The sequence below is a fragment of the Asterias rubens genome, chromosome 17 (genome assembly GCF_902459465.1).
Source record: "Asterias rubens chromosome 17, eAstRub1.3, whole genome shotgun sequence".
NCBI classification, from domain to species: domain Eukaryota; kingdom Metazoa; phylum Echinodermata; class Asteroidea; order Forcipulatida; family Asteriidae; genus Asterias; species Asterias rubens.
Window position 1 is genome coordinate 2,817,456 of NC_047078.1, and position 27,979 is coordinate 2,845,434.

General features: G+C 41.6%; 1 protein-coding gene across 1 annotated transcript in view; it reads right to left on the bottom strand.

Moving 5' to 3' along the window:
* Window positions 1-1,819: 1,819 nt before the first annotated feature.
* Window positions 1,820-27,979, bottom strand: part of LOC117301369 (multiple epidermal growth factor-like domains protein 8) — a 49,835-nt gene continuing 23,675 nt past the window's right edge. The window contains exons 24-45 of the mRNA XM_033785302.1: window positions 27,315-27,534; window positions 26,369-26,501; window positions 25,678-25,901; window positions 24,896-25,152; window positions 24,358-24,541; window positions 24,033-24,207; window positions 22,654-22,823; window positions 21,712-21,850; window positions 20,265-20,523; window positions 18,753-18,879; window positions 17,498-17,702; window positions 16,740-16,960; window positions 11,122-11,380; window positions 10,425-10,599; window positions 9,780-9,972; window positions 8,847-9,011; window positions 8,364-8,491; window positions 7,075-7,201; window positions 5,968-6,076; window positions 4,713-5,011; window positions 2,818-3,390; window positions 1,820-2,371 (exon numbers count right to left, since the gene is read on the bottom strand). Coding sequence (XP_033641193.1) covers window positions 2,147-2,371; window positions 2,818-3,390; window positions 4,713-5,011; window positions 5,968-6,076; window positions 7,075-7,201; window positions 8,364-8,491; window positions 8,847-9,011; window positions 9,780-9,972; window positions 10,425-10,599; window positions 11,122-11,380; window positions 16,740-16,960; window positions 17,498-17,702; window positions 18,753-18,879; window positions 20,265-20,523; window positions 21,712-21,850; window positions 22,654-22,823; window positions 24,033-24,207; window positions 24,358-24,541; window positions 24,896-25,152; window positions 25,678-25,901; window positions 26,369-26,501; window positions 27,315-27,534 — 4,567 coding nt within the window. The 3' untranslated portion in view covers window positions 1,820-2,146. The remainder of the gene's footprint in view (window positions 2,372-2,817; window positions 3,391-4,712; window positions 5,012-5,967; window positions 6,077-7,074; window positions 7,202-8,363; window positions 8,492-8,846; window positions 9,012-9,779; window positions 9,973-10,424; window positions 10,600-11,121; window positions 11,381-16,739; window positions 16,961-17,497; window positions 17,703-18,752; window positions 18,880-20,264; window positions 20,524-21,711; window positions 21,851-22,653; window positions 22,824-24,032; window positions 24,208-24,357; window positions 24,542-24,895; window positions 25,153-25,677; window positions 25,902-26,368; window positions 26,502-27,314; window positions 27,535-27,979) is intronic.

Sequence of the window (27,979 nt, forward strand, 5' to 3'; positions counted from 1 at the left end):
CTTTGTTACTAATATACATAACTAGAAGTTTAGGAATGGCATTATTTAGATATGAACAATTAGACTATGGTACATAAAAAAAGTGCATCTGTACTTTTTACCTAAAAAAATCCAACTAAACAAAGGGAAAAGGGGGCTCTGTTCAGAAAGAAATTCAGTTCGGGAAATTTTGTTTGGTGTATGAAACAAATTGAACATTGAATCTATTTACGTCCTAAAAGGATAAAACATAAACAATATCGTTTTCAACAGTCACTTCTTATGGGGTCAGATTTTTTTGGCACGAAAGTGTAATGACACTGGACAAAGGCTTTAGGCCTGAAGTCTTTTGATATTAGAGTGAGAAATGACCTCTTTGTCAAAAACTACATTACTTCAAGACATTGGACACTATTGGTAATTGTCCAAGACCAGTCTTCTCACTTGGTGTACCTTAAAATAACAAACCTGTGAAAATTTGAGCTCAATTGGTCGTCGAAGTTGCGAGATAACTATGAAAGAAAAAAAACACCCTTGTCATCAAGGTTGTGTGCTTTCAGATGCCTGATTTCGAGACCTCAAATTCTAAACTTGAGGTCTCAAAATCAAATTCGTGGAAAATTACTTCTTTCTCGAAAACTATGTCACTTGTTACCAAGTAAGGTTTTATGCTAATAATTATTTTGAGTAATTACCAATAGTGTCCACTGCCTTTCAGAGGGAGCTGTTACTCACAATGTTATATACTATCGACAGCTCTCCGTTGCTTGTTACCAAGTAAGCCTTTAAGAACCCTTTCAACCCCCCCCCCCACAGTATGACCTCAATCTGGACACCTCTCCTACAAACCCTTCCGTACATTTCAAAACTCAAGCAAAAAGATTCAAGTATTGACATTTGAAATACCTTGGGGAAAAAAGTTGTAAACAAAATTAAAAGTCTGATGATTTAACCCTAGCAGAGTCTTTTTCAAAGGCTAAAAAGAAGAAGTCATGAGATGTAAACAAGATTCAAAATTAAACATGATTTTTTTGTACATTGCGAAAGAAATTTGAACAAGAAAAAAAACCCACTTAATATGACCTTACATATAAAAAAAAATTAACCAATAACCTCTCGCATTTCACTTTGTGAAAATCAAGATTTTTAAACTCGAAGATGACAAATCCTTGACCCATCTAAAGGAACAGTACAGAATTGGTTTTGCTAACAAAACAGTTGCTGGCAGTGTAAGCACTTTAAAGACACCGGACACTTTTGGTAATTGTGAAAGACTAGGCTTCACAGTTGGTGTATCTCAACATATGCATAAAATAACAAACCTGTGAAAATTTGAGCTCAATCGGTCGTTGAAATTGCGAGATAATAACGAAAGAAAAAAACACCCTTGTCGCACGAAGTTGTGTGCTTTCAGATGCTTGATATCGAGTTCCAAATTCTAAATCTGAGGTCTCGAAATAAAATTCGTGGAAAATTACTTCTTTCTCGAAAGCTACATTACTTCAGAGGGAGCCGTTTCTCAGAATGTTTTATACTACCAACCACTCCCCATTACTCGTCATCAAATATGGTTTTACGATAATAATTATTTTGAGTATTCCACCATTTGCATAAACTGACAAACCTGAAGTTTGAGATCGATCTGACATCTGGGTCACGAGAAAATAGTGAAAAACTGATTACCGTACACATTCATGACGTCGATTAATCTTTTTTATTATCAACACTCACCGAGCGATAGGCTCCAAACAGGAAATTTAGTTTTATTTATTTCTCAACAAATATGACATTTCAGACAGAAATATTCCAAGGGATGTTTTCTACTATCATAATCGTTAGACCGTGTAAGTTTTCAGTAAATCTGTGATCTTTGAGAAGTTTTTTTCTTACCAATTCTGTAATGTTCCTTTAAGAGAAGAACCGAATCCACACACGTTTCTTTAGAATACAAACTGGTATACAATGCCCATCATGCTTTTTACTTGCTCCGCTCCATGTACTCCAAAGAAAGAACAACAACCAATAACGAAAATGTACACACAACTCTTGGATACACAAACTCAAAAATTAACCTTATAAAAAATATCTCTGTTATATATATAATAATACAGACATTTATGTCAAAAAAGTTCAAACTAAGACGGAGAATTCCGGTAGCCGCCCTCAGTTACCGGCACATGCCTGCTTTACTACCGTTTGAGAAGCGTATGGTGCGTTGCTGGGGCGGATGGTCCACGAGGCGATTGGACGCCTTCAGGAGGACGAGGGCAGAGCCCAGGCAGGCCTGGACAGGGGCGACCGCACCACCGGGGAGGGAGATGATTGTTGTGCAGACAGCTGCCATGTCGTCCTCTGTGGGCTCCGTGGCGATTGAACCGGTTCGGAAGCGCTCCTGCAGATAAAAGGAGAGAATAGGTTAAAGGAACGTCTCAAAAGTCAGGCACATTCTAAGCGCAAAACAAACGTTCCCGTTACCACATGCCTGCAATCCATTGGACTGTGAGTGAATATGCGCTTTAGTGTTATGATTGTTCCATTGGAACGTTTCGCTGGTCCAACGATAGGGTACAACATTGAGAGAATAAATTTAGTAGTTTGAACCTGAATTTTCACTGCTTTAAGTACACTCTGGTCTTTCCAAGCTCAGACTCTGGTCTCTTTTGTATGTTCCTTCTAAAAAACAATTTCCCACTGCTAATACCCTGAACAAACTAATCACTTAATTCCGCTGATTTTCTGATTTTTCCAAGGGTAGAAAAATCGGAATTTCGGAAATCAGACTTAAGTAGGAATAATACTGTGCCTATGAGCAAAGCTGGTAAAAGAAAAAAAACTTACTTTGTTGCTAGCAGATGTAGGACGAGAAGCTTGATGTGGGTCTACCCAGCCTTTCTTCAGTCGGCTATGCCTACGCGACGAGGACGACGATGACGGAGGGGGCGCATACGGAGCTAGAGGCGCCCTGTCGATGAACAGCAGCACCTGTCCGATCGGCCGGCTCGCCCGGTGTTCCAACTCAAGGGCTCGCCGTTGCCGATCGTTCCTAGCCTCGAGGCCGACCTTAACCTTCCAGCCGACAACGAGAATCGCCAGGAAGAGAAAGAAGCAAGACAGGAAGACTGAGAAGAAGACAAAGAGGTCGATGTGCGGCTGGTCCTGGCGGAAGTACATGATTCCGTTTGTGGCGTTCGCCTTGGCACCACCATCGCTCTCCCGGCTCAACAGCACGATGTAGAACTTGCGCGACTTGAGGCTGTGCGTCTCTTCGGGGAGGGTGACCACGAGGCGGTTCTGGAGGTTGCGGATGATTGTCACGAAGTAAGTCTCGGAGATCTTGACGAAGGTGTTGATGGGTGTGCCAGCTGTGTACTCCAAGAGCTGGTTGTAGATGGGCGGCTCGACGGAGGCAGTCTAGAGATGGGGTCGGATTGGGAGAAAGGAGGTTAGGAATATTATTCATCAATGATTATTCTTCCTCTGGATCGAAAGCTATCCTACTCATAACATTATTCATCATAGTATCTTTTGAAACATAGAAGTTGTTGGGTCAAGGGACAAACGTGTCCCTGCCACTAACTTATATTCCTCTTTAGAACACCGCTTAAAAAGATTCAGCCTTTTGTTGGTTTGGAGCACGTCATATCATAAATCTTAATTTTACTAGACTGCCGCGTGACCGCCCCATGCAATACATGTAGCAATGTACTTTATCTTCCAGTACGCGCTAATCCACCAATCAGAAGCTCGAACTACTAGGGGGATAAAAACCTATATGCTACGACCTCTGTTTTATATCCTACTTCCTCTGTTTTTATTACACAGTGTGTATGGTGAAATATCATTTTGTCACGCTCCGTATACAGACAGTGCAAAAATTTCATTCTAAACTTTGTGCGTGTGAAATAACGCTCTGAAATTTTTAGTTTTGCGTGTTGCAAGTGAGACTGGAAGATAAATTTGTTATCACACGCGCGCTCGTGAAATACAAAAAAAAATAGAGCGTCTGCGTCCCATATCCAACTCGTTGGATATGGGATGCAGACGCGCTATATTTTTTCGTATTCCACTCGCGCTTGTGTGATAACTAATAATATCCAGTTCCATGCTTATCCTCAATGAACTCAAGTCTCGACACTCATGGGGTGACAGGTCTTTTTCTTCAGCTGCGCCACTCATCTGGAACTTTCTACCACTTAATCTTAGATCTTGTCTTTGTACCACAAAATTCAAATCTCTTCTACAAACTAATCTTATGTCACAGGTTTTCAAGGGCTAATTTCGTTGTGTCCGTTTTCTTTCATTTTGTTTTTGGTTTTACTGCTTCTTCAACACCCAACAGGGTGGATATGTGTGCATTGCAAGTCTTAAGTCTTTACTATTATTATTAGAGAGGTTACGCAAGCGTGCGGATACAGATACAGTTATGGATATGATAACAGTATCCGTTCACGTCCTCCGCGTGTTGGATTTTGTTTCGCAAACTAAACGTATGTTTCACTTGAGGGCGCTTGCATTCATCATGAGTGTTTTTTTGACAAACATGACCCGTAGAGACCCCGTGTTTTACAAACTGCATTTTCTCATCGTTTTGCTGGCAAAATACGATAGTTGCGGATACGCGTCACATGAACACACGAAAAGTGTCGACGTATCAGTACATGTATCTGTATCCGTAAGCTTGCGAAACCTCTCTACTATTAAGGCAAGATACAACTACACCACCCTACACATACCTGTCCACTTGATGGAGTGAGTTCAGTATGCCGTTGATGTCTCCGCAGGGTGCCGTCTGAGCCCCTCTTAGACCGGTATGCCTCCTCAAACAGGTCCGCCCCATCCAGCTCCACCATGTGACGCCCTGACGTCTGATTCGTCATTATCTTGAAGAACTCTGAGCTGTACGTGATGTAGACGTCGAGGGCACCAGACGTGATGTCGATGGTCAGCCGGATGTCTAGGTTGGTGAACTTGGGCTGAACGACGAAGAAGGACGCTCTGCCGTTGTAGAGGGGGCTGGAGTCTAATGGACAATCTAAAAAAAAAATAAGTATAATTTATGAAACTGATTCTGATTTCTGCAATCAAAATAAACAAATGAAAGTGTACAAAGGAAAAAGAATTACATGGATATAACAGGTGTGAGTTGCTTGTTGAAAGGATGGGGGAGATGTTAAATTTGCATCGAGTATAGAGAGTATTAATTTTGGTTTTTACCCGACACCGATGTGTGTTAGCACTGTATACTCACCCGAGTTCTGTGAAAAAATATCACAGGCATGCTACTCTGTTGGGATTCAAACCCACGACCCTTGCAATTCTAGAACAGTGTCTTACCAACTAGACTACCGAGGTTGCCCGTCAGCTAGAGGGTTAGCAGTTCGAATCCTATGTTTTGGCAGCGGGTACCACAACGATATACATGTAAGAGGTTAAATTTGCATCGGGGAAAGAGAATATTAATTTTGGTTTTTACCCATACACCGATGTGTGTTAGCACATAGCACATGATGAAAGGATGTTTTTGTTTGCCTTTTTGTTTAATGGAGCTTTCCCATTAAGAGAGGTTTGCACCCGAAACAACCTACGGCTAAGGCTATGACTGTTGCTAAGAGTGTTGCTAAGGATGTCTGATACACACAATGGCACAGCGATCTAGGCGTAGCCGAAGCCTTAGCCACCAAATCTTCAGGCTAAACTTACTGGTCTGAGTCTCTAACGTCCGGCTACGGCTATGACTGTTGCTAAGAGTGTTGCTAAGGATGTCTGATACATCAACACACAATGGCACATCGATCTAGCCGTAGCCTAAGCCGTAGCCACCAAATCTTCAGGCCAACTAAACTTACTGATCTATGTCTCTAGCCTCCGGCTACGGCTATGACTGTTGCTAAGAGTGTTGCTAAGGACGCCTTATAGATCAACACACAATGGCACAGCGATCTAGCCGTAGCCCAAGCCGTAGCCACCAAATCTTCAGGCTAAACTTACTGGTCTGAGTCTCTGGGTCAAAGCACGTATCCTGATCAACATGCATCTGACGATAGCACTGGTGACCGTCTGTCGGAGTACCGATGAAGAGCTCTTCGCAGGCGGAACACTGTTGAATGATGAAAGAAATAGTCGTCAAAAGATTAACAAAAGAGAGGTTTCGCAGAGTCACTGATACTCTTACGTGAACGGATACGTCATAATACGTCATCACTTTTTTGAGGTCCATGTGACGTATAACCGTTGTACACAAGTTAGAATAGTCGCCCAAAACGGGAATCTGTCACCATACACGAAAGTACACATATTTTGTTCATGTTTTTGTAGCGGATTGTTATTTATTAATGCACGAGGCTTTCACCATGTCTATTAGAGGTATCATACACGGATGTAGTTGGACATTTGTTAACCACCATGCTTCAGAAAAAGAGAAATGGACTAAAAAGTCCATGGGTGCAGCCATTTGGTTAATAGCGTCCTCTTGAGCCTTACGTTGAGGGTATTCGTTAGAATTTTGCGAAACAAAACTACACAGCTCACTTGACGCGAATGCGTACGGTTCGATATCTGTATGCGTATTCGTATCCGCGACTCTGCGAAACCTCTCTATTGTACTGAAAGTAACTACTATCATTTATGACTCAACAACCTGTTACTCTTGATAGCATTTCTCAGCAAATATAGCTGTTATTCCATTGCATGGTGAGGCATCAGTTAATTGGGGTGCGTTTTTGCGATCCCAACCAGAAACGTTTTTGAGGTTTGGTCATTGGTTGAGCATTGAACAACAGTGACGGGCCTTTTCCCACCAAAAGCTAACCAACCGACTTGTTTTGGTTTAAAAATGAATTACCCTGAAGCATAACAATTAAATGATGTTGCGTTCTAATACTTGAAAGAAAAGAGGAAGGTTATATTTTAAGAACATGGAATTTTCAAGAGATGTACCTACATCAAGAACTGCTTCTGGTTATTGACCGCTTTTGCGTAGCTCTCGGATATTGTTTCAGTCAGTAAACTGTAAGTCAGAAACTTGTTTCCGGTCATGGTTGCCAAAACCCAGTCTTGTTAATTTGCAAATGATTACACTCTTCTTTAACTACCTACCTGGTGCTGCCAGCAAGGTTTAGGGTATTGCTCCGTTGGGCACGAGGGTGTATCTGTGTTGTTCTTACACTGGCAGTCCTCACCGGTCACTTTGTCACATCTGTCCCAATGACCGTTACATTGACACCTGCAAAGCGAGGCCAGCGACATGTTTAAATGGTGCCAAAATATTAGGACATATATATTAGGACAAAATATTAAGGACAAGGAGCCTCTCTCAAAACTCAAACTTCACTGAGGCCAACTTTATGTATTTTTTTATTTCAGAGACCTAAGAGTGTTTCACCAGGGTCATCAGAGTCACAGTGAACCTGTGAGTAGAATTCAAATTTTGTTCCCCGAAACAAACATTGAGTTGCTTACCATCTGGATCTTTTTAAGATTTACACATGGTGTAACTGCAAAACCTCACCTAATTATACTCACACCATGCAAAGTTTTATAAGGGGTGGCGTTCACAATTATCAACATTAAAAGTATCTCTATTTTAGAATAATGTTGTCATTGTGACCCTCGGAATGAGTATGGGCAGAAACGGCATTCAATTTGACTCAGCTGTAGTAGCTCTTAGTTTTATTACAATCTGTGTAAACGGTGAATCTGCTGGGTGAGGGTGAATAATAATAATAATAATAATAATAATAATAATAATAATAATAATAATAATAATAATAATAATAATAATAATAATAATAATAATATAATATGAAACATTTATATAGCGCTCTACGGAGAACAGAGCGCTTTACATGAGACTATGACAACAAAACAAAGGAAAAACAAACAAACTAGGATGGGTGGGGAAAAAGAAATGTCTTGAGGAGGCTTTTGAATACAGGCAACGAGATCGCCTCTCTCAGACCCGCGGGGAGCTCATTCCACAGGCGAGGGGCAGCTATGGAGAATGAGCTATCCCCAGCTTTCCGTCTAGTTCTAGGAACGGAAAGCCGGGTCTGATCAGCTGATGAGCGGAGTCGTTGCCTGTATTCATCAGCAGTCATGGCAGTATTGGAGTTTTGGGAATGAACAAGTTCAACCAGATATGATGGAGATTGGGTGTGAAGACACACAAAAGACGTCAGTATCGGTCTTCGGCCCAAACCAGAACGATCTTGAACGGGAAGCAGCCCGCAGTGGGCGCTAGCCATGCAAATTAAAGCAAATGACTACGTACTACAAAAATAAACGCGGGGGGGGGGTTCGCATCGCACCTGTGACAATGTTAAAAATGTTTAGTGAAAGGACCTGTAGTCATCATCTTCCCTCTCTACACGAAAAACTGCACTTACGGTTGGCAGACGTCTTCATTTTTGAAGTAACCGTCAATGCACGTCTCGCACATGTTACCCGCGCTGAAGTTACGGCAGTTTACACAAATGGCGTCTTGGACTGCACCAATAGGGAAGAAGCTTTCCAGCTAAGATATAAGAACAAACAAAACTAAACGTAAAAAATTTGTCTGCGTAAGAGCGACCACAACAAGGAGTTTTTAAAATGGAATTTTCAATTGCTAAGCTATTTTTTAGTATCACAGGTAACTACAAACAAAAACACATGTAAACTGAAATATTTTGTCTGCATAAGAATAACACAACTTAGAGTTTTTAATACGTAATTTCAAGTGTTCAGCTTTTTTTGAGTGTGTAAATGTAATTTTAATCAAAATCACATGTGAAGAACTGAACTAATTTTTCTGCCGAAGATCCACACAACATGAAGTTTTGAAGAAGTAATTTCCATGTGTACAGACATAATTTTAGTCTGGTACTCACATTGTCCACGTCTAGCGACAGACCCGCATCCCTGGACAGGTTGTAATTCTCCTCTGTGATGCAAATTTCACTGTTGCCATGGCAATACGTTGAACACGGCACGCACGTTCCGCCGTCGGCGGGATCTCCAATGAAGAACGGGAGACACTTCTCGCAGTTTGGACCCTAGTCAATAAAGAAGAGGTAATAGTTTTTAGAAAACGCATTTGATAGATGTTAAATTTGCAAGTGTCAAGACTTGGACCTGAACCCACACTCCGATGACCAAACCACCAGAACTTGAATTCAATGCTCTAAACACTCGGTCATGACACCCTACACATTGTGTCTTGCCCGAGTAGTTTTGGGCACCAGACTGAAGTCAGCGCACCCCGATCCAAGGCAGAGGGTACTCCCTCGTCCCACTGTCTTTTGGACACCCTATTGTAGGTGAACAATTTGGACACCCAGTTTTCGAATTTTCAGCAAATTTAGGCGCCTGTGACCAAATCCTGGCTAATACCTTACTCTAGGGCTAGTCAGAAATGAGAATCCGCACAAAGACTGGGGCCGATTTTCACAAAGTAATAAAATTCATCGCAACACAATTTGTCAGTATTACCATAGTGATTTGTATTGTGATATCACATTTTCAGGCAGTGAACACTATTGGTAATTACTCAAAATAATAACCGTTTTAGTACAAAACATTGTGAGAAACGACTCCCTCTGAAGAATAAAGTTTTCGAGAAAGAAGAAATTTTCCACGAATTTGATTTCGAGACCTCAGAGGTCTCGAAATCAAGCATCTGCAGGCACACACCTTCGTGTGACAAGGTTTTTTTTCTTTCATTATTGTCTCTATGACAATTACCAATAGTGTCCAGTGTCTTTAACAAGCAAGTATGCTTGATTTGCAGTTAATCTAAACTCTTTGTGAAACATCTTTCTTACCTGTGTATTATTCATGCACTTGAGGCAGTCTGACTTGCTGTCCACTCCGGCGCACGTACTATGACCGTTGCATTCACACTTCACACTACAGTCCTTGCCGACGTAGCCGAAGTCACACTGACATAGATCTGGTTTGATACAGGATCCCCTGATGCAAGGAGGGATGCAGACTGGCAGACACTTGGCCTCCTCACTGTGATGGGAGGGGGGGAGGGGGTAAGGATCAAAGAGAGTGGTGCCATTTTAGGTAGATGATTAGATCATATTTTTTTTCATAAACCATGTAACTTTTTATAAATTGTTAACTTTTATGAGATATCGCTTATAGCCGATTCACACTTCCTGTGAATGCAAAGCGAATTTTGATGTTACGTATTCAGAACGAACAATTCGCAACAGTTGACTTGTGGTCAACTTCTGCCAAACATTCGCTGCGAAAACAGCAAAGTGATGTCAAATTTCACTTCACATTTGCAGGAGAACGCATTCAAAGAGACCGCATTCTATTGGTTGAATCAGCGTGTGCGTATTAAGCGTGGAGCAATTCAACCAATAGAATGTGTTCTCTTTGCGTCGTGATCATTATCGTTTTCGTTATCGCTGCAGTGTTACTCGGCCTTTAACCAATGATTATCTCTTGCTTACTCTTCTTGATAGTAGCCGGGTTTACAGTTGCACTCGAATGATGTCAGTGTGTCGTTGCAATCCTCATTCTCGCGGCAGTCATGGTGACCATTCAAACATTCGTTCTCCGGTGGGCAAGCAATGAACGACCACACTGGTGGCTTCCTTGATGCCTTGATGGCTGCCGTAACAGACTCTGTGGACAGGGGGAAAATGACAACAGGATTTGAAACATTTGAACCCTTTAGAAACCATTCATTTCATCATCCAAACCGCCCAGACATAGCGCTCCAGACACTAGAACTTTGGTGGTTGAGCAATGAAAGACCACATCAACTTCCAGATTAATATGCCGCACTCTACCAGCTCAGCTATCTCGCCCTGATGTTGGCGGTTTCCTTATTTGCAGACCCGATATTTGATCTTTTGAAAAAAGAAAGCAATTTCTTTTTTAGGGCTGACCTACTTGTTCATATGGTGTGGGTTTTTTTTCTTCAGAATATTTAATCACAGTTTTTCTGAATTTTTCCCAAGGGCAAAACATCAGAAATCAGACTAAAATAGAAAAAATATCATGCCTGAATTTGAGACTTTGTCCACACAACAGGAGAGAATAACAAGTAGAAAATTGGAATAGACAAGTTCCAAATATCCCCCCCCCCTCCCCTGGCCAAATTAAACCCATAACATTTGAATCTGCCTAAATTATTAGAATTACCTTCCAGAGGGACATTGTGCACGCTGACGTTCTGGGCTGTGCACACACCCCCCGTTGGCTCATATAGCCCTCCTTCCATGCACACGCCCGTTCCATTACCCTCTCCTAAGGCGCACCACCCACAGCCCGGCTTCTCAAGGCAATGGGTGCACTGGGTATTGAGGTAGCATGGGGTGGGGCAGCTGTTACTACTGGTGTGGGCGAGGGGACCGCATGACCCAGTGGCGCAGGCTAAAGGCTGATAGGTTGGGGAGATACACTGCAGTGGGAAAAAGGAAGTAATTAAATTTAGCAGTCTTAAAAAAATTAATCCAGGACAGATCTCTGATTTCTAATTAAAGCCATTGGACACTTTCGGAACATAATTGTTTTTAAAGTTCACAGATTTACAAATAACTTACAGGGTTTACAGAAGGTAATGGAATGCTTTACTTGGTGAGAAAACATTAAAACACTATCAATTCTCGATATCGAGAATTACGGATTTATTTTAAACACATGTCACGACACGGCGAAACGTGTGGAAACAAGGGTGGGTTTTCCCGTTATTTTCTCCCGACTCCGATTACCAATTGAGCTTAAATTTTCACAGGTTTGTTATTTTATGTAGAAGTTGTGATACACAAAGTGTGGGCCTTGGACAATACTGTTTACCGAAAGTGTCCAATGGCTTTTAAAGGGTCTGGGAACTTTTTGTAGGACACAAAACACAAACGACCACAGATTTACATTAAAATTTACACGGTTTGAAGATAAGAATGGTAGAAAGCTTCCCTTAAAAAATATTACTCGCTGAGATGCTGTAGTCTCTGAGAAATTAATCAATAAATTTTTGTCTCAGTGAGACAAAAATGTTTTAGCACAAACAACGGATTTACGCGACTCCAGACCTGCCATCCTTGTAAATTTGTTTTGAGTACCACATTATTGCAGCGGCATAAACATGATCGCCCAGTGCACAACGACATATGGTACAATGCTTACGGTCAGTCAGCAAAAACCATGGACCACTTCATTTCAGATGAACCATTCATCTAATGTAATTATATATCATATTCACACAAAATACAGGCTACTTCATAATAAAAAAAAGTTGTATCATGATATCAGTGTTTATCTTAGGGGTGGTTGATGTGGCCTTTTCTGACTTTTTGTGCTCGTGACCTTAACAGTCTGAAAAAAAAATGAAAAAGAAATAACCAGTTGACTGCTGGAACTATGTTCCAAATGCCTAGATCAAGGATTTAAAACTGAAGGGGCCAAAGTTTTTTTTTTTGTTTTTTTTTAATATCACAAAAAAAAATTGGCCAGGGGTTTCCCTACGGGCGGTGAGCCCATTTTGACACATTTCTGATCCATAACAGATATTAATTTCATTTACAAGCTCTGTTGAACAATGTTCCTAAATTATTAGTAACTTAAACTCGGCATGCAAATATTATAATTTGGTATCCATCTTTGGTTGCCCAGTAAACGGACAAACGAAAGCCCACCGTAGAGTTTTCCAGTTCCACTTCAATTCAGGCATGCTTCAATTCATCATTTGTTTCCCTCATCATGCTTATACAAAGATTACAGGCCATTAAATTCCCTTTATTCTCCCCAAATTCTCGGGAGTTGGGAAAAATCGTGACGTAAATAATAACATGACTACCTCCTGACCTAAACTGCTGCCGCTCTTTGAGTGAGATGTCTAAGTCAAATGAAGTGTGTGCACTGCCGACTGCACACATGCACTGTATTTTCCACGTTGAGGAAGAAACTTCTTCGGAGCATGCATTCTCTTTTTTCCGGGTGGAGGAGTACTTTTTCCCCATCACTGACACTTCGCCTTCGATCGGCGTCAATATAAACACATGGCGACGCCGAACGAATTAGAGCCGAACACTAACGTCCGTCGATATATCGAAAATACTCAAAAACTCGATATTTTTTTGACATCGAAATCGCCGATGTCACTTTTATAATCATATCGTAATATCGGATTTTCGATATATATCGAAAATTTCCATGTTTTGAAAATTTCGATGTTCTTAAATGATATCGAAAATACCAAAAGAGTGTCCGATTATTTAAAAGAAATCTGTGTTTGAGTATTAGAAAAGCCGTCGTCGTTATGTAGTTTCATCATTTTGAGTTGCCCTATTAAACAAAATACGTTTTACAACCAAGTATGTCTGCATGTTCTTTGTGTTTTCGCCATCAGCCGCCGGCCCGCCGCAGAAGTTCACGACCCCGCGGCGAGCGCACGGTAAAACCTCAGAAGAAACCGCCGCTGCTGCCCCAGCCTATCGGCTGTTTAAGATGCAACTTCCCATTGTGCATGTGATCAAAATCAATGCGTCTTCATCACAGCATTATTGACTTTGCAAAAATACCCCGCAAAAACTTCCCCGAATCAACAAGACAAAACAAAACAAGGAAGAAAACAATCTTACGTTATACAGTAAAATAATCTTTCTATAAATCCAAGGTATCGTAATGGCGTCATTTTGGTCAAATAAAGCCTACACGTTGTGTTGTTTTCGGTAAACAAGCTAACATTTCCGAGGAACTATATGCTTCGCAGACCACGCTGTCGGTGGCTATTTCGTGCGTACCAGCGAAGACTATGCTGTTGTACGGTTTAAGCGTGCACACCAGCGTGTATGGTTATTGCAATTCGGGGGGAAAACCCGTTTGCCCAAGCATGCGCAGACACATGCAGTCTTTGGTCAAGGCGGTATCGCGTGATGCACTGTGTTATTTCGACAATAGAGGGCGTTCTAGCATTCAATGTTTCTTGCCTTTGTTATAGAATGCAAAGTAAAAAGACTACGAGCCTTTATTGGAGACTATGTGACTGCATGCTGCGTGCGTTGTATATTGTGATCGCTGAGTGGTAGGTCTGTGTTTTGCGGGACTTTCTAGTGATTTTTTTTCGATGATTATCTCAACCATTTTCAACCGTAAAGGTAGTCCGCGTGCCCTTTGGACAACTTGATTGACACTTCTACGTCAATGCATCGGCAACTGACACCTTAATGTCGGCGAGTCACGCAACTCACAAAGGCTCTGTGTAATTTTGAGACGGCCAATCATGGCCAATCACGAATCGAGAATTGTGGTGAGCGTTCACCAATTGGCCAAGCCAGCGGTAGCGGCGATCATACTTTGTTGTAAAACCAGAAATAATCGGGGTGGGACTACGCAATCTGAAATTGTTTGGACTACAAACAAGTTCGGGGGATCAGACAAAAACAGGTTGAAATGTAACCCTATTAAACTGTCAGTCTATGGTATATATATTTCTACCTCCATGAGTATACCAAGTGCTGTTTTAGGCTTCCATCTTGCGCGCGGGAAATACTCGATATATCGAGTATACTCGATATTAAATTTTCGATATATCGGTAATGGGAAAAAACCGACATCGACGGACGTTACCGAACACGTGCGTTGTGTGCACGTACATGTACATGTATATCCATGCATAAGGCTGTACATGTACTATACCAGGTTGACCGAACTGGTATGCACCATTCCCACCCCCTCTGTTACGCATTGGTTTATTAGTTTTCCAGCGGGAGTAAGAATTTAAAAAATAATTCTAAGCACCACCTCTTTTTTATCGAAGAGCATAATGATCACTCAGATGTGGGGTGTTTTTGATCTGTTGTTTTTGCACTTGGGGTCGAACGAATAATAGTTGATTAAATTGAGAACAAAATTGTCCGTTCGTGCTGCAGTTTTAAAACACCGCGATATAGATTTAGCTTTTTGCGTACGTTCTGCAGAATATCTCGTACCACCGTACTCAGGGGTGAAAATGCGTGCATGGTACGCAAAATGCGTACAGGTTGGCAGGTCTGCGACTCTCTTGAAAACATTGCTCTGTGATTTTTCTTTTGATTCTCAAAAACTTGACAACATATGAGGCTGATACTTCTAGGGGTAAATTACAATACGTCTTCATTACATGCACAGTGAGTAGGGATTCATGTCATGGTCACAAACTTGATAGTATAAAAGGTATTTAAAGCCATTGGACACTTTCGGTAAACAGTATTGTCCAAGGCCCCACACTTCGTGTATCACAACTTATATATAGAATAACAAACCTGTGAAAATTTAGGCTCAATCAGTCATCGGAGTTGGGAGAAAATAACGGGAAAACCCACCCTTGTTTCCGCACGTTTCGCCGTGTCATGACATGTGTTTAAAATAAATCCAGAGATGCCAACATTGAACTTTAAAAAAGAGTAGCATCTCCCAAAAGTTAAGGGGGAGCGTGGCTTGGGCTCCCTAAACCGATCTTTCTATTACATTCTACAATGCTAATTAGCTCATTTTCAGGCATTGTCCTGAAATAACAATTACCTCTGTATGCACCACCAGAACAGCTACAAATGTTTATAATGGCCAGTGAAAAAAAGAATCTGGAAAAAAAAAAAAAAAAATCCCTCATCTTCTGACTTTGTTTCAAAAAAAAAAAACATAACAAAGGGTGGCCTTACTTAAATGTTTTTGTTTTAATGGTCAGAAATGCAACAACAAGCTATTGGGAGAGAAAAAAAAAAAAAAAAAAAAAAAACGTGTCCGGATTTTGGGCAAAAAATACGTGTCCGTATTTTGGGCATTGTCTGGACATCGGCGCTACATTACTAGTAAGAAAACATGGAAACTGTCTAGCTTAGATCTCACAGGCCACTCAGGTGAAGGTATTTTTGTTCAGAAGGTCTCCTTTTTTGTCGCCATTTTTTCTTACTTTTTGTGCCAAGCTTCGATGAAGAACATGTACAGACAGCGCCGGCACAATAATAGTGGATACATGAGGAATGAGGTTACTGTGACACGTTAGCTCACACACAACCTCATTCCCCACGCACGTGTGCACTATTCCCCATGGTGTAATAGAGATCAATGGGTACGATCTTGCAGCAATGCACTAGCCTAAAAATACTCACCGGCCAGCCAGCGGGGGAGAGGGCACGCAACAATCATTACGTCGAGACACGTATAATGTTCGAGTGAATTCGCCGCTATTATTCAACACTGCGTTCTAAAATTAAAAGTGTTTTTTCTTTTCTGTTACAATTATTTTGATATTTTTCTTAATTTTTATTTCCACTTAATAGTTCATTCGTTGTTTGCATGTATTGTACGATTTAATACAATTATATTGGGCGGTTGTTTGGCGTGTTTTATTGAGTATTATCGTAGCGTCGTAGTCACGGCTCGAAATCGTATTTGCTACGCCCAAATCGTGTATGTTGGTATCTCTGTAAATCCGTAATTCTCGACAACGAGAATTGATAATTGTTTTAATGTTTCCTCGAAAAGTAAAGCATTTCATGGAATAATATTTCAACCAAAGTCTTTCACCATTACCTTCTGTAAACCCTGTAAGTAATTTGTAAATCTGTGAACTTTTTTTTTTTTTTCTGTGCCGAAAGTGTATAATGGCTTTAAACTCATTAAAGGCAATAAAAATTACTTGGGTAGAAATACAACAGCTTTTGATTGCATAAAATCATTTTACTTACTTAACCTGGTTATGGAAAAATGTATCAATTTTCGTCCCCCAAAAGTACCCAAACCCTTTAGACTTTTAGTAAAAAACATTTGCGTCATTTTACCTGGCCGAGTCGGTCGCTCCACCTACACTCTTTGGATCCCCCTGCAGCCCCGTCCGAAGTCAGGCATGACTCACAGGTAGTGTGGTTGTGACAGGGCATCGGGCAGGCGTTGGGCGGAGACGCTTGGATGACGATCGTAGACGGAGCTAAATCTGGAAGCTGGGAGCTGAAACAGTTCCAGGTGTAAATGGGAAACTCGTTCACGAGATACCTAATTTCACCTGAGAGTTGAGAGAGAAAAAATAAATTGTTGCTATCAATCAATCATCTGACACGCTTTTCAGACTATTCAACACCATGATTTAAACATCCTAGAAGGAAATGACTAATAACTTTGTGTCTTTCCCCTCCCTTTGTTCCACAGAGGTTCCCGTTTTTTTACTAAGGGAATCAATGTGTGGTGAAGAGGTTTTAAACTAGTGGTTTAATCCCAATGAGGCCTGGTTCTTGAAAATTTTACCGAGACAAAGTTGAGGTAAATTATAAAAAACCAGGCCTTGTCAGACGGTGTTGTGTGCTTTCAGATGCTTGATTTCGAGACCTCAAATTCTAAATCTGAGGTCTCAAAATCAAATTTGTAGAAAATGCCTTCTTTCTCGAAAACGATGTCACTTCAGAGGGTGCCGATTCTCACACTGTCTCATACTACCAACCTCTTCCCATTACTCGTTACCAAGTGAGGTTTTATGCTAATAATTATTTCAAGTAATTACCAATAGTGTCCACTGCCTTTAAAAAAAGAAAGTCTGAACACCTACCTGCTCGTTGGAACTGCCTTGACCATATACAGAGTCCAGTGCCGACGCATTTATTACAGTCGCTAGCTTCACAGTCAAGCTCAAGACACGTAGAGGAGTCTGTGATGGCCCGCTGGGTACCAGCCTTGCAGTCATTCTCCAACACACAGCTCAGATCAATTGGGATACAGGCACCTACTGGGCACTGGGAACACCACTTACAAGTCTGTCGAACCGAGAGAAAAGTGACAATAAATTCAGGTACATAACTCCCACCATCTTTAAGAAAGTGGTTGGGTTAGGGTGCCCTTGGTTATAGCGGCCCCAATCTATGGAAAAAACTCCTTCCAGAAATCCGCCAGTCTGACTCCATCATGACATTCAAAAACTGTTGAAGACTGAACTGTTCAGAGCTCATTAATTTTTTGTTTTGTTATTTTTTTTAATTTTTTTTACATTTTTTTTTTAACAAGACGATCAGAGCATACTGACCGAAACGTTGAGTTGAAACCAACGGTTCTTTGCAGAACCACCCCAACTCATTTAGAGATAGTCATTACATGGTGTTACCACAAACCTTTCTATATCGTATTTCCACCATGCAAAGTTTCAAATCCTACTAATTCTCTTTTTGTTCAGCGCCTTGATCTAGTGTCTAGAATACGTGCACTTTATAAGAACTTTGTATCATTATTAGAATGGAGCAGATAAGCACACTGCACACAAGCTCCGGTTGTTTCTGATCAGCAGAGTGTGGGATCGAGTCCTGGGGCCAATTTCATAAAGCTGTGATGCCAACACATTTGCTTAGCAATTTTCTTGGCTCAGCGAGAAATGAACAGGGTACCAGTTGCAGCAATGGTAACTGTGCGGTATTCTGACTGGTAACCTATGTTCGTTAAGTAAAAAGTTTTTTTTGTGCTAAGCAAGTTTTTCTTGCTTACAAACTTTATGAAATTGGGCCCTGCTTAAAAGGCCCTGTTGCAGCAATGGTAATTCTATAGTATTCTGGCTGGTAACCTGCGTTTGCTAAGTTAAAGCTTTTTTGTAATAAGCAAGATTTTTGTGCTTACAAACTTTATGAAATTGGGCCCTGCTTAAAAAGTGCCTGTTGCAGCAATGGTAATTGTATAGTATTCTGGCTGGTAACCTATTTTTGCTAAGTAAAAGCTTTTTTGTGCTAAGCAAGTTTTGCGTGCTTACAAACTTTATGAAATTGAGCCCTGCTTACAAGCTTTGCACAATTGAGGCCTTGTTGATTGAGATCTCTACGTACCTGTATTGCACTTGAATGGGCTGGATGAATCAACACACACTCCCCGCAAGAACTCGCTTCTCTGCATTCCCTACTCTCTACTTTCTCAACGTTGCAGACTGTGCCTTGTGTGAAGACACCGGCGCAACTGTGGTGGGAGAGAATAACATTTAAAATCAAGACGACTTGATGACAATTATTACAAGTATAGACAAGGTGGCATGCTGGGGAAGGTTGCGAAAATTTTAAAGACAGTGGACACTATTGGTAATTATCACAGACTAGTCTTCTCACTTGGTGTATCTCCAGATATACATAAAATAACCAACATGTGAAAATTTGAGCTCAAACGGTCATTGAAGTTGCGAGATAATAATGGGAGAAAAAAAACACCCTTGTCACACAAAGTTGTGTGCTTTCATATGCTTGATTTTGAGACCTCAAATTCTAAACTTGAGGTCTCGAAATCAAATTCGTGGAAAATTACTTCTTTCCAGAAAACTACATCACTTCAGAGGGAGCTGTTTCTCACAATGTTTTATACCATCAATCTCTCCCCATTACTCGTTACCAAGTAAGGTTTTATGCTAATAATTATTTTGAGTAATTACCAATAGTGTCCACTGCCTTTAAAGATACCGATTTTCCTAAGAACAAGAAAACAAATTAACGGGAAGACTGCACAAACAAAAGTGTGTTTTGTCATGTGGAGCATCGTATCCATCAGAAAAGGACTGCCCGCGGAAAAAACAATCCGTCTGCAAAGACCAATGGGCAGTTAATTGTACCAACATCTGACCATGAAGCAATCTATGTCCCGTGCCCCTTGGCAGCCCGCCAGACTGTCTAGTGGTAATAAACTATCTGAAGCTCCAAGTATTGGCCTCAAATCCATTACATCATGTTTACGACCATGTCGTGGCCGAGCAATTAAAGGCAGTGGCCACTATTGGTAATTACTCAAAATATTTATTGGCATAAAACCTTTCTTGGTGACGAGTAATGGGGAGAGGTTGATGGTATAAAACATTGTGAGAAACGGCTCCTTCTGAAGTGCCATAGTTTTCGAGAAAGAAGTAATTTTCCACGAATTTGATTTCGAGACCTCAGATTTAGAACTTGAGGTCTCGAAATCAACCATCTAAATGCATGCAACCTCGTGTGACAAGGGTTATTTTTCTTTCATTATTATCTCGCAACTTCGACGACCGATTGAGGTCAAATTTTCACCAACTGTGAAGGCTAGTCTTTGACAATTACCAATAGTGTCCACTGCCTTTAAGAGCACCAAACTCAAGCTCTGGGTCCTATTTCATAGAGCTGCTTAAGCAAGAAGTGTCGTGGCCGAGCGGTTAAGAGCACCAAACTCAAGCTCTGGGTCCTATTTTGTAGAGCTGCTTAAGCAAGAAAAGTTCCATAGACTTTAAATTTGTTTCAGGGATAAAGAATATTATTAATATTTCGTAACAATTTTCTGATAAGCAAAAGGGAGCAGGATACTAGTCACAAATCGTAACGAGTCTTGTACTTAACCTCGTATCGTCAACGACCAGATTAGATATACAGAAGAGCAACTCCTGAGTGCCGTTAGTCACTGCGCAGGATGCGCACCCGTACATTGCCTGGCACCCATCCACCGTGGTCTGCAAAGCGCAGAGGTCAGAGGGCAGAGACAGCTTGTGGAGGGAACCGAGGGTCTTCCCGTCGTAGCCACCAAAGACGTAAATCGTCTCCTCGGAGACAACAGCGGCCAGGGAAGACGCAGGAGGTGGGGGTGTACCGACAACAAAACCTACAAACAAATTTCAAAAAATTATTAAGCCTATTAAAACCCGACAACTTAAAATCATACATGTACGACAGGACTGTCGGCTTTATTTTTGAAAGGGCAAGAGCACCAAGTCATTTTCTCCCGTAGTAAATTTCTACTGTAGCATTTCAAGAGCACAAAGGTAAAGACCAGGGGGGCAAGGAGGCAATTGTCTTCAGGCCTGACACGTCCCTTTCACAGTGCGAAAACATATCTCTGAAATTATACTTTACAGATTAACAAAGGATGATATTTGTTGGTCAGACAGCAAGAGGGTTGACAGTGTACTGTGCGGAATGCAGTAACCACATGCAATTCTAATGGCGGCTGGAATGGTTCATTTATAATTCAACACCTTAGTTGAAGATATTGGTTGCTCAGGCAGTAGGGGGGTTGACTGTGGACTGTGCAAATGCAAACACATGATATCATATTGCAGGCAGGCATTAGTTTATCATTAGTTTATCAACACTACATAGGATGATAATGATTGGTCAAACAGTAAGAGGGTTGACTGTGTACTGTACAAATGCAAACATCACATGATATCATATTGCAGGCTGGAATAGTTCATCAGTCATCCAATACCTCAGTGGATAAGAATTGCAATTCATATTATTCACACTATGCCGAGCTTCAAACATCAACCACAGTGGATTATATTAATTGGTCAAAGAGTAGGAGGGTTGACTTGTGCTAAGTCACCGGAGTGTGGGTTCGAAATCCCGGTCGTGACACTTGTGTCCTTGAGCAAGATACTTTACTAAAATTGCTTCTCTTCACCCAGGGGTAAAAATGGCTACCTGCGAGGGTAGGGGTTGATATTGTGAATGAAAAAGCATTCGGAGCGCCACGGCAGCTCGGGGCTGTATACTCCCTATAGGGAGCTGAGAAAAATTAAAGGTATGTTAATGGCCCAATGACCAGGGGACCGATGTAAAGTGCATTGATACGGTTTGTTGTGAAATGATAAATAATAAAACCTGTTTAAACCTGTTTAAACCTGTTTAAACCTGTTTAAACCTGTTTAAACCTGTTTAAACCTGTTTAAACCTGTTTAAACCTGTTTAAACCTGTTTAAACCTGTTTTGATTCATTGTTTCTTCATGTATCGTCTTATATTTTTATGCCAGTGGCAAGTCTAATAAAACTAAACTAAACTTAACTTACCTCTAAGGTCGACCCACTGGTTGCAGTTATACTGGTACGCTAGCAGGGTGTCCGAGGCATTATGTGAGGGTGTCCCACCTCCTATTACTACCATGTAATCATTCAGAGAGGCAGCTGCTTGGAACATGTGTGGCAGTTGCTGAATAAAAAGGGAAAAGAAACCATGAATGATTTCAAAGACACTGGACACTATTGGTAATTGTCAAAGACCAGTGTTCTCACTTTGTGTATCTCAACATATGCATGAAAAAACAAACCTGTGAAAATTTTAACTCAATTGATCGTCAAAGTTGCGAGATAATAGTCAGATAGTGGAAGAAAAAACTTCCTTGTCACACGAAGTAGTGTGCTTTCAGATGCTTGATTTCGGGACCTCAAAAATCAAATTCTGAGGTCTTGAAATCAAATTCGTGAAAGATTACTTCTTCCTCAAAAACTATGTTACTTCAGAGGGAGCTGTTTCTCACAATGCTTTATACTACCAACAGCTCTCCATTGATTGTTACCAAGTATAAGTTTTTATGGTAATAATTATTTTGAGTAATTACCAATAGTGTCCACTGCCTTTAAGTTACAAGACAAATCTTCTGATAAAGTGAACCCACTGTTAAAAAAAATGTTTACACAGACCAGCACCGATACTGCTAGGGTTCACCAAGAACTCTAGGCTTGCTATAAAAATTCAGTGTATACCCTTTCAGGGGTTACCAACAACTCTGCTCTTGCTTTTTTAATTTTTTTAAATTTTTTTTAAATTTTTTGTTATGCAAGTCGTCCGACACACAAGGCCTGAAGGCCACTTCAAGGTGTGCACTACAATTAGTTCATTCAGAGGCCGTTGCCACCTACTCCTAGGGCTGAAACAGGGTTACCCCCTTTAAAGCTCATATGGATGTAGGCTTGGGTATCATCAATCCGAAGCCTGGCTAGCACTCTTCGTACCTGTTGGCTTGGCTCCGCTGGGAGGATACTCCAGCGGTTGCCGCTCCCTTTGTAAGTCAGCGAGTAGAGCTTATCGGAGACGAAGATTCCGTCCAGATGGAACCGATATCCGCCATACACGTACAGGGCACTGGACGCTTGATGCCAGACGGTACTGTGACCAAACAGACCTTATAAATACAAAGAAAAAAAATCTGTTATTTCTTGTCACACGTGGCGATTTCTACGGGTGACTTTAATGGCGTGTCTGGGCCGAGCAAAAAAGAGAACCATACACGTACAGGGCGCTGGAGGCAGGATGCCAGACAGTACTGTGACCAAACAGACCTGGGCCCAGTTTCATGGCTCTGCTTACCGCCGAAATCTGCGCTTACGATCACGATTCCCTGCTTACTTGCAAGCGCCGAATTTCTCGCCAGTCTTGCAAGCCTAGAATGCATAGTAACGCGGAGTACGCACGCGCAGAATTACCTGCTTCCGTAAGCAGATTCTGTGCTTACAGTAAGCAGAGCCATTAAACTGGGCCCAGGTAAACACAAAGGAAACAAATCTGTTAATTTTTTGGAGCCTTTTCACTGACTGACTAAATATAAACACATGAGGGCACTACACCAGTAACCTGTAAAACGAAGGTAGAAATGCAAGCTCTAGCTTGCAAGCAAGGGTTGAATCACACCACATACATTGACATTTACTGTTAAAATTGCCACGGTACTTGCTGCTTAAACCTAAGATTTCGAACTGCGTCCAGCTACTTGGCACCTCGGTGGTCTAGTTGGTAAGACACTGCTCTACAATTGCAAAGGTCGTGGGTTTGAATCCCACCGAGTAATATGACTGTTATTTGTTTCACAGAACTCGGAAAAGTACTGAGTATACAGTATTATATAACACCCAAGCAGATCCTTGCCATTTGATTGGAGGATTGTCCGTCACGTGATAGCAAATAAAAGTACCCGTGCTTTTTCGTTCCTGAGTAAAAACATCACTGCGTGCGCGTGTCTTTGGTAACGCAGCAGGTGTTACTGCAAGAAGGCATAGTAAAATTACTAGCATTCGGCTTCTACAGTTGAAATTGTTTGTTTTGAAAGTTGTATCTTTCAATCAAAATGACAAAGATCTACTTGGATGTTATATAAAACAAATAATGAATGTTTTTCATTCGTGCAATGGTGCGAATATGTTCATTCGTTGAAAGCTGGAATGTTCCATTCAACTCGGCTCCGCCTCGTTGAATAGAACATTCCATCTTTCAACTCATGAACATATTTGCACCATTGCACTCATAAACATTCATTATGTGTATACTAACACACATCGGTGTATATAAGGGTCAACACCAAATTAATATAGATGAGATGTACTTAGAGGATTCTTACCTGTAGGCGGGGTACCAGTTACAGTAATTGGTAACCATTTGCCCTCCCCAATACTGAATTCCAGTACGTCCTTCTGCAGGCCGCTGGATGGTGAGTAACCACCAATCACAACGAGCTGCTGGTCCGGCACTAGGGTCAGGGAGTGGCTCGCCAACGGCGGAAAGTCGGACGGAATCTGAAGAAGTGTCAAGAAAAGGGCAGGAAAAAGTGAGAACAATTTTCCAACACGAGAACCTCAGGTTTGAATTCACTTACATTAACTTCTCATGAGCTGAAGGAATCTTGTAAAAAGTAAACTTTTTAAACATTTTTGTTTGAAATTTACCTGAGACCAATTTTCGCTGATGGTATTGAAGAACCAGACATCCTGCATGACCGTGGTGTCGTTCATCCCTCCAGAGATCGCCATGGAGGTGGCGTAGAACGTGGCTGCATGAAAGCGCCTCGGTGCTGGATGCGCAACGCTGCCGGATAAATGTCTCCTCCATTGTTTTGTGTCAAGGTTGAAGCTAAACATTAATCAAAACAAATATGTTAAAAAGTCTTTGACATGACGGATTTGCTCCATAAGATAATTTGGTCGGTTGTGTACTGCGATTTTGCTTCCGAAGTCTTTCCCAGGGCATTCTGCTTGGACAGAGGTTCAGGCCTGGAATAACATGCAGGCCACGGCCTCCGTTGCCCCTGGTCTTGGCCTCGGTGCCCCACCAAAAGTTTCCCCATCGACTTTAAGATTTTTCAATGGAAGTGCCCTTTGCAAAATGAAAATTGCCTTGCCCTTTTGAAAAAATAATAATAATAAATAATATTAATTCAGCTTGGCTTTGTTCCTGGCCTTTGATCTAATGGCCTAAATGGCTTACCTCCAGACATCATTCATGTCCCCTTGGCTGTGAGAGTATCCCCCAAACAGCCATAGTCTGTCGTCGACGCCCGGAATCAAGGTGTGCCCCATGCGGCCACACGGTACAGCCCCGATGGTGGAGCTGGCGTCTGGGTCAAGCCGTGCCTCATCCGCTAGAGGGGACCACATCCCTTGGCCCAGGGAAGAGAGGGGGAGGATGGAATACTGGCAGGCGTCGCCGCCGTAGGGAGGAGAGCAAACGCAGACTCCCATATCCTGCAAGAGACAAAGAAAATGATAAATTTGATTCATTATAAGGCACTGCATAGGTTAGGTAAGAGTCTCACTTGGTGTATCCCAACATATGCATAACAGTCTGTGAAAATTTTGGCCCAATTGGTCATCGCAGTTGCAAGAAACCAACGGAAGAAAATTTTAACACTCTTGTGTTAACATAAATGTGTGTGCTTTCAGATGCCTGAGAAACGCTTCAAGTCTTTCTCAGATTCAAATATTTGAGAAATTACATCTTTCTCAAAAAACAATTTCACTTCAGAGGGGTCTGCTAGGGGATCTGCAAGTGTAAGCGTAGAATGCCTAGTAATGTGGAGTAAGCAAGCACACTAGCCAAAATTCCCTGCTAACCCATGCAATACGATTGACGTAAGCGCAGAATTCCCTGCTTCCACAAGTGCTGATTCTTTGCTTACAGTAAGCAGAGCCATAAAAATGGGCCCGATTACACTCCCACCAAGCAAAATTTTAAGTCCAACTGATAATAAATAATTTCATGTCTAGTACCTGATCACACGTCCCTTGTCCTTTATCCGCACTGCAGTTGGACGGGCACATCTCAATGTCGCACAGCTCTCCCCGGTACCCAGCACTACAGCGGCACTTCCCAACAACGCACTCCCTGTTACCCTCACAGTCACCAGGGCACCGGTGGATGTAATAGCTGGCTGCGAATCCGGGGGAATCGCTCATATCGGGAAAGTAAGTTTGAAAGATGACTGTCATTGTACCTGTAGACACAAATAAGAGAGCATAATTTTATGCTACGCCTGGAACTGGCTCCCAAAGTCTACCAAAACTAAAACTGTTCAGCATCATATATGGACAGTTGGGCCCAACTTCATAGAGCTGCTTAATATATTTCAACATATTTCTGCTAAGCAAATATACCAGTAACAGACTGTACAAGCGACATGGTATTGTGGCTGGTAAACATATTCTGGTAAGCATGAGTTTATTGTGCTTAGCTTCTTTTTGGGCTTTCAAGCAGCTGTTCGAAATTTGGTCCTTGAAAGTGTTACCAATAAATAATATTTTCTTTGAAGACAAAGTTTACATGAGTACGCGAACACTGATAACCATATTCTGGTAAGCATAATTTTGTTGTGCTTAGCTTCCTTTTGTCAGCTGTACGAAAATGGGTCCTGGGAAAGTGTTAAACCACGAATAAAAAAAAAATCTTAAAGGAAAGGTTTACCCGAGTAAGCGACTGCGGAGACTCGATCCAGTAAAGCCTCTCCGCAGAAGGCTCCTAGTTCAATCCTTACACTCGCCGGATTAGACATCGACAAATGCTCTGGGATGCCATCATAAACATACACATGGTCTTGCTATAAAAATCAAAACGCAAGAAGTGCATCAAGGCACATAAGTAAATATTAACAACAATAGTCTAAGTTCTTTTACACTTCATCACACACAAGGGTGTCTCAAGCACTAATAATAACAAGATTTCTATAGTGCCATTCCATCTAGATCATGGCCACCAGCAACAACAGGCAATGAAAAAACAAATACATTTAAAAGGCAACTGGAAACAGGTGAGTTTTTAAGTTGTTTTAAATGAAAAAACAGTGTCCAGCAAGTCCAGTGTTCTGATGCGAGATGGTATATTATTTCAAAGTTTCGGCCAGCAGTTGAAGGATTTTGTTCTGTGTAAGTGGTTTTTTGACCTAGCTTCTGAAAGTAGCATTCAAGTACCTTCACAACAGCCTTTTTTTCTCATTTAGATGCTGGTCTTGCAAACTCTGGTCCAGTAAAAGTTTGGAGCTACAAGCTGTGTTACCCTTTTGAATTTTCCCACCAAGTTCGACCCTTAATGCCGTTGGACAGGGTTTACAGAAGGTAATGGTGAAAGACTTCCCCTAAAATATTATTCCATGAAATGCTTTACTTATTGAGAAAACATTAAAACATTTATCAATTCTCGATATCGAGAATAACAGATTTATTTTAAACACCTGTTATGACACGGCCAAACATGCAGAAACAAAGGTGGGTTTCCCGTTATTTTCTCCTGGCTCCGATGACCAATTGAGCCTAAATTTTCACAGGTTTGTTATTTCATATATAAATTGTGATACACAAAGTGTGGGCCTTTGGACAATACTGTTTACTGATGTTGTGCGATTGCTTTAACTTACCCCACAGACTCCCCCAATGCCCTCTACAGTGAAGCTGATACTCGGTGGGTTGGTCATCCCCGCCGTGTGCGTCAAGTTGTCGCCGACGGTCAACACCCACAGGCAGTAGGTCTGAGACAGATGCATGACACCATCCCCCTGGCTGGAGCCCAGGGCGGCCGAGTCGACGTTGGTCAGCAGCATGCGGCCATCACACTCACGGGAGCAGTGCTGGGGGAATCTGATATGGGGAAAAAGGACATTCATTTACTGTTAAGTTCCATTAAAGAAAGAGGCAAACAAAAACATCCTTTTATCAAGCAACTCACACCTGTTATATCCATGTAATTCCTTTTCCAAACAGTGGACATAATTGGATCATGCCCCATAACACCAAGTAAGAAGTCTTCAACAATGACCAAACATTGCCAGTGCCTTTAAGGGCACTGGACACCTTTGGTAATAGACCAATCCATTAAGCTCCACCTCTGCATATTGACCATCACAACCCATTGCAAAACCAAACTACCAACAAATTAAGGTCGACATGCGTGCGCGTACGCTTGGCGCGCACGGCAGAGTCCTGCAGAATGGCATTGGAGAGGCTCACGTGTTCTTGATTACATGTGCGCGGTGGGTGGAGCCTAATGGATCGATGTATTGTCAAAAACAAAGACCAGTATCCT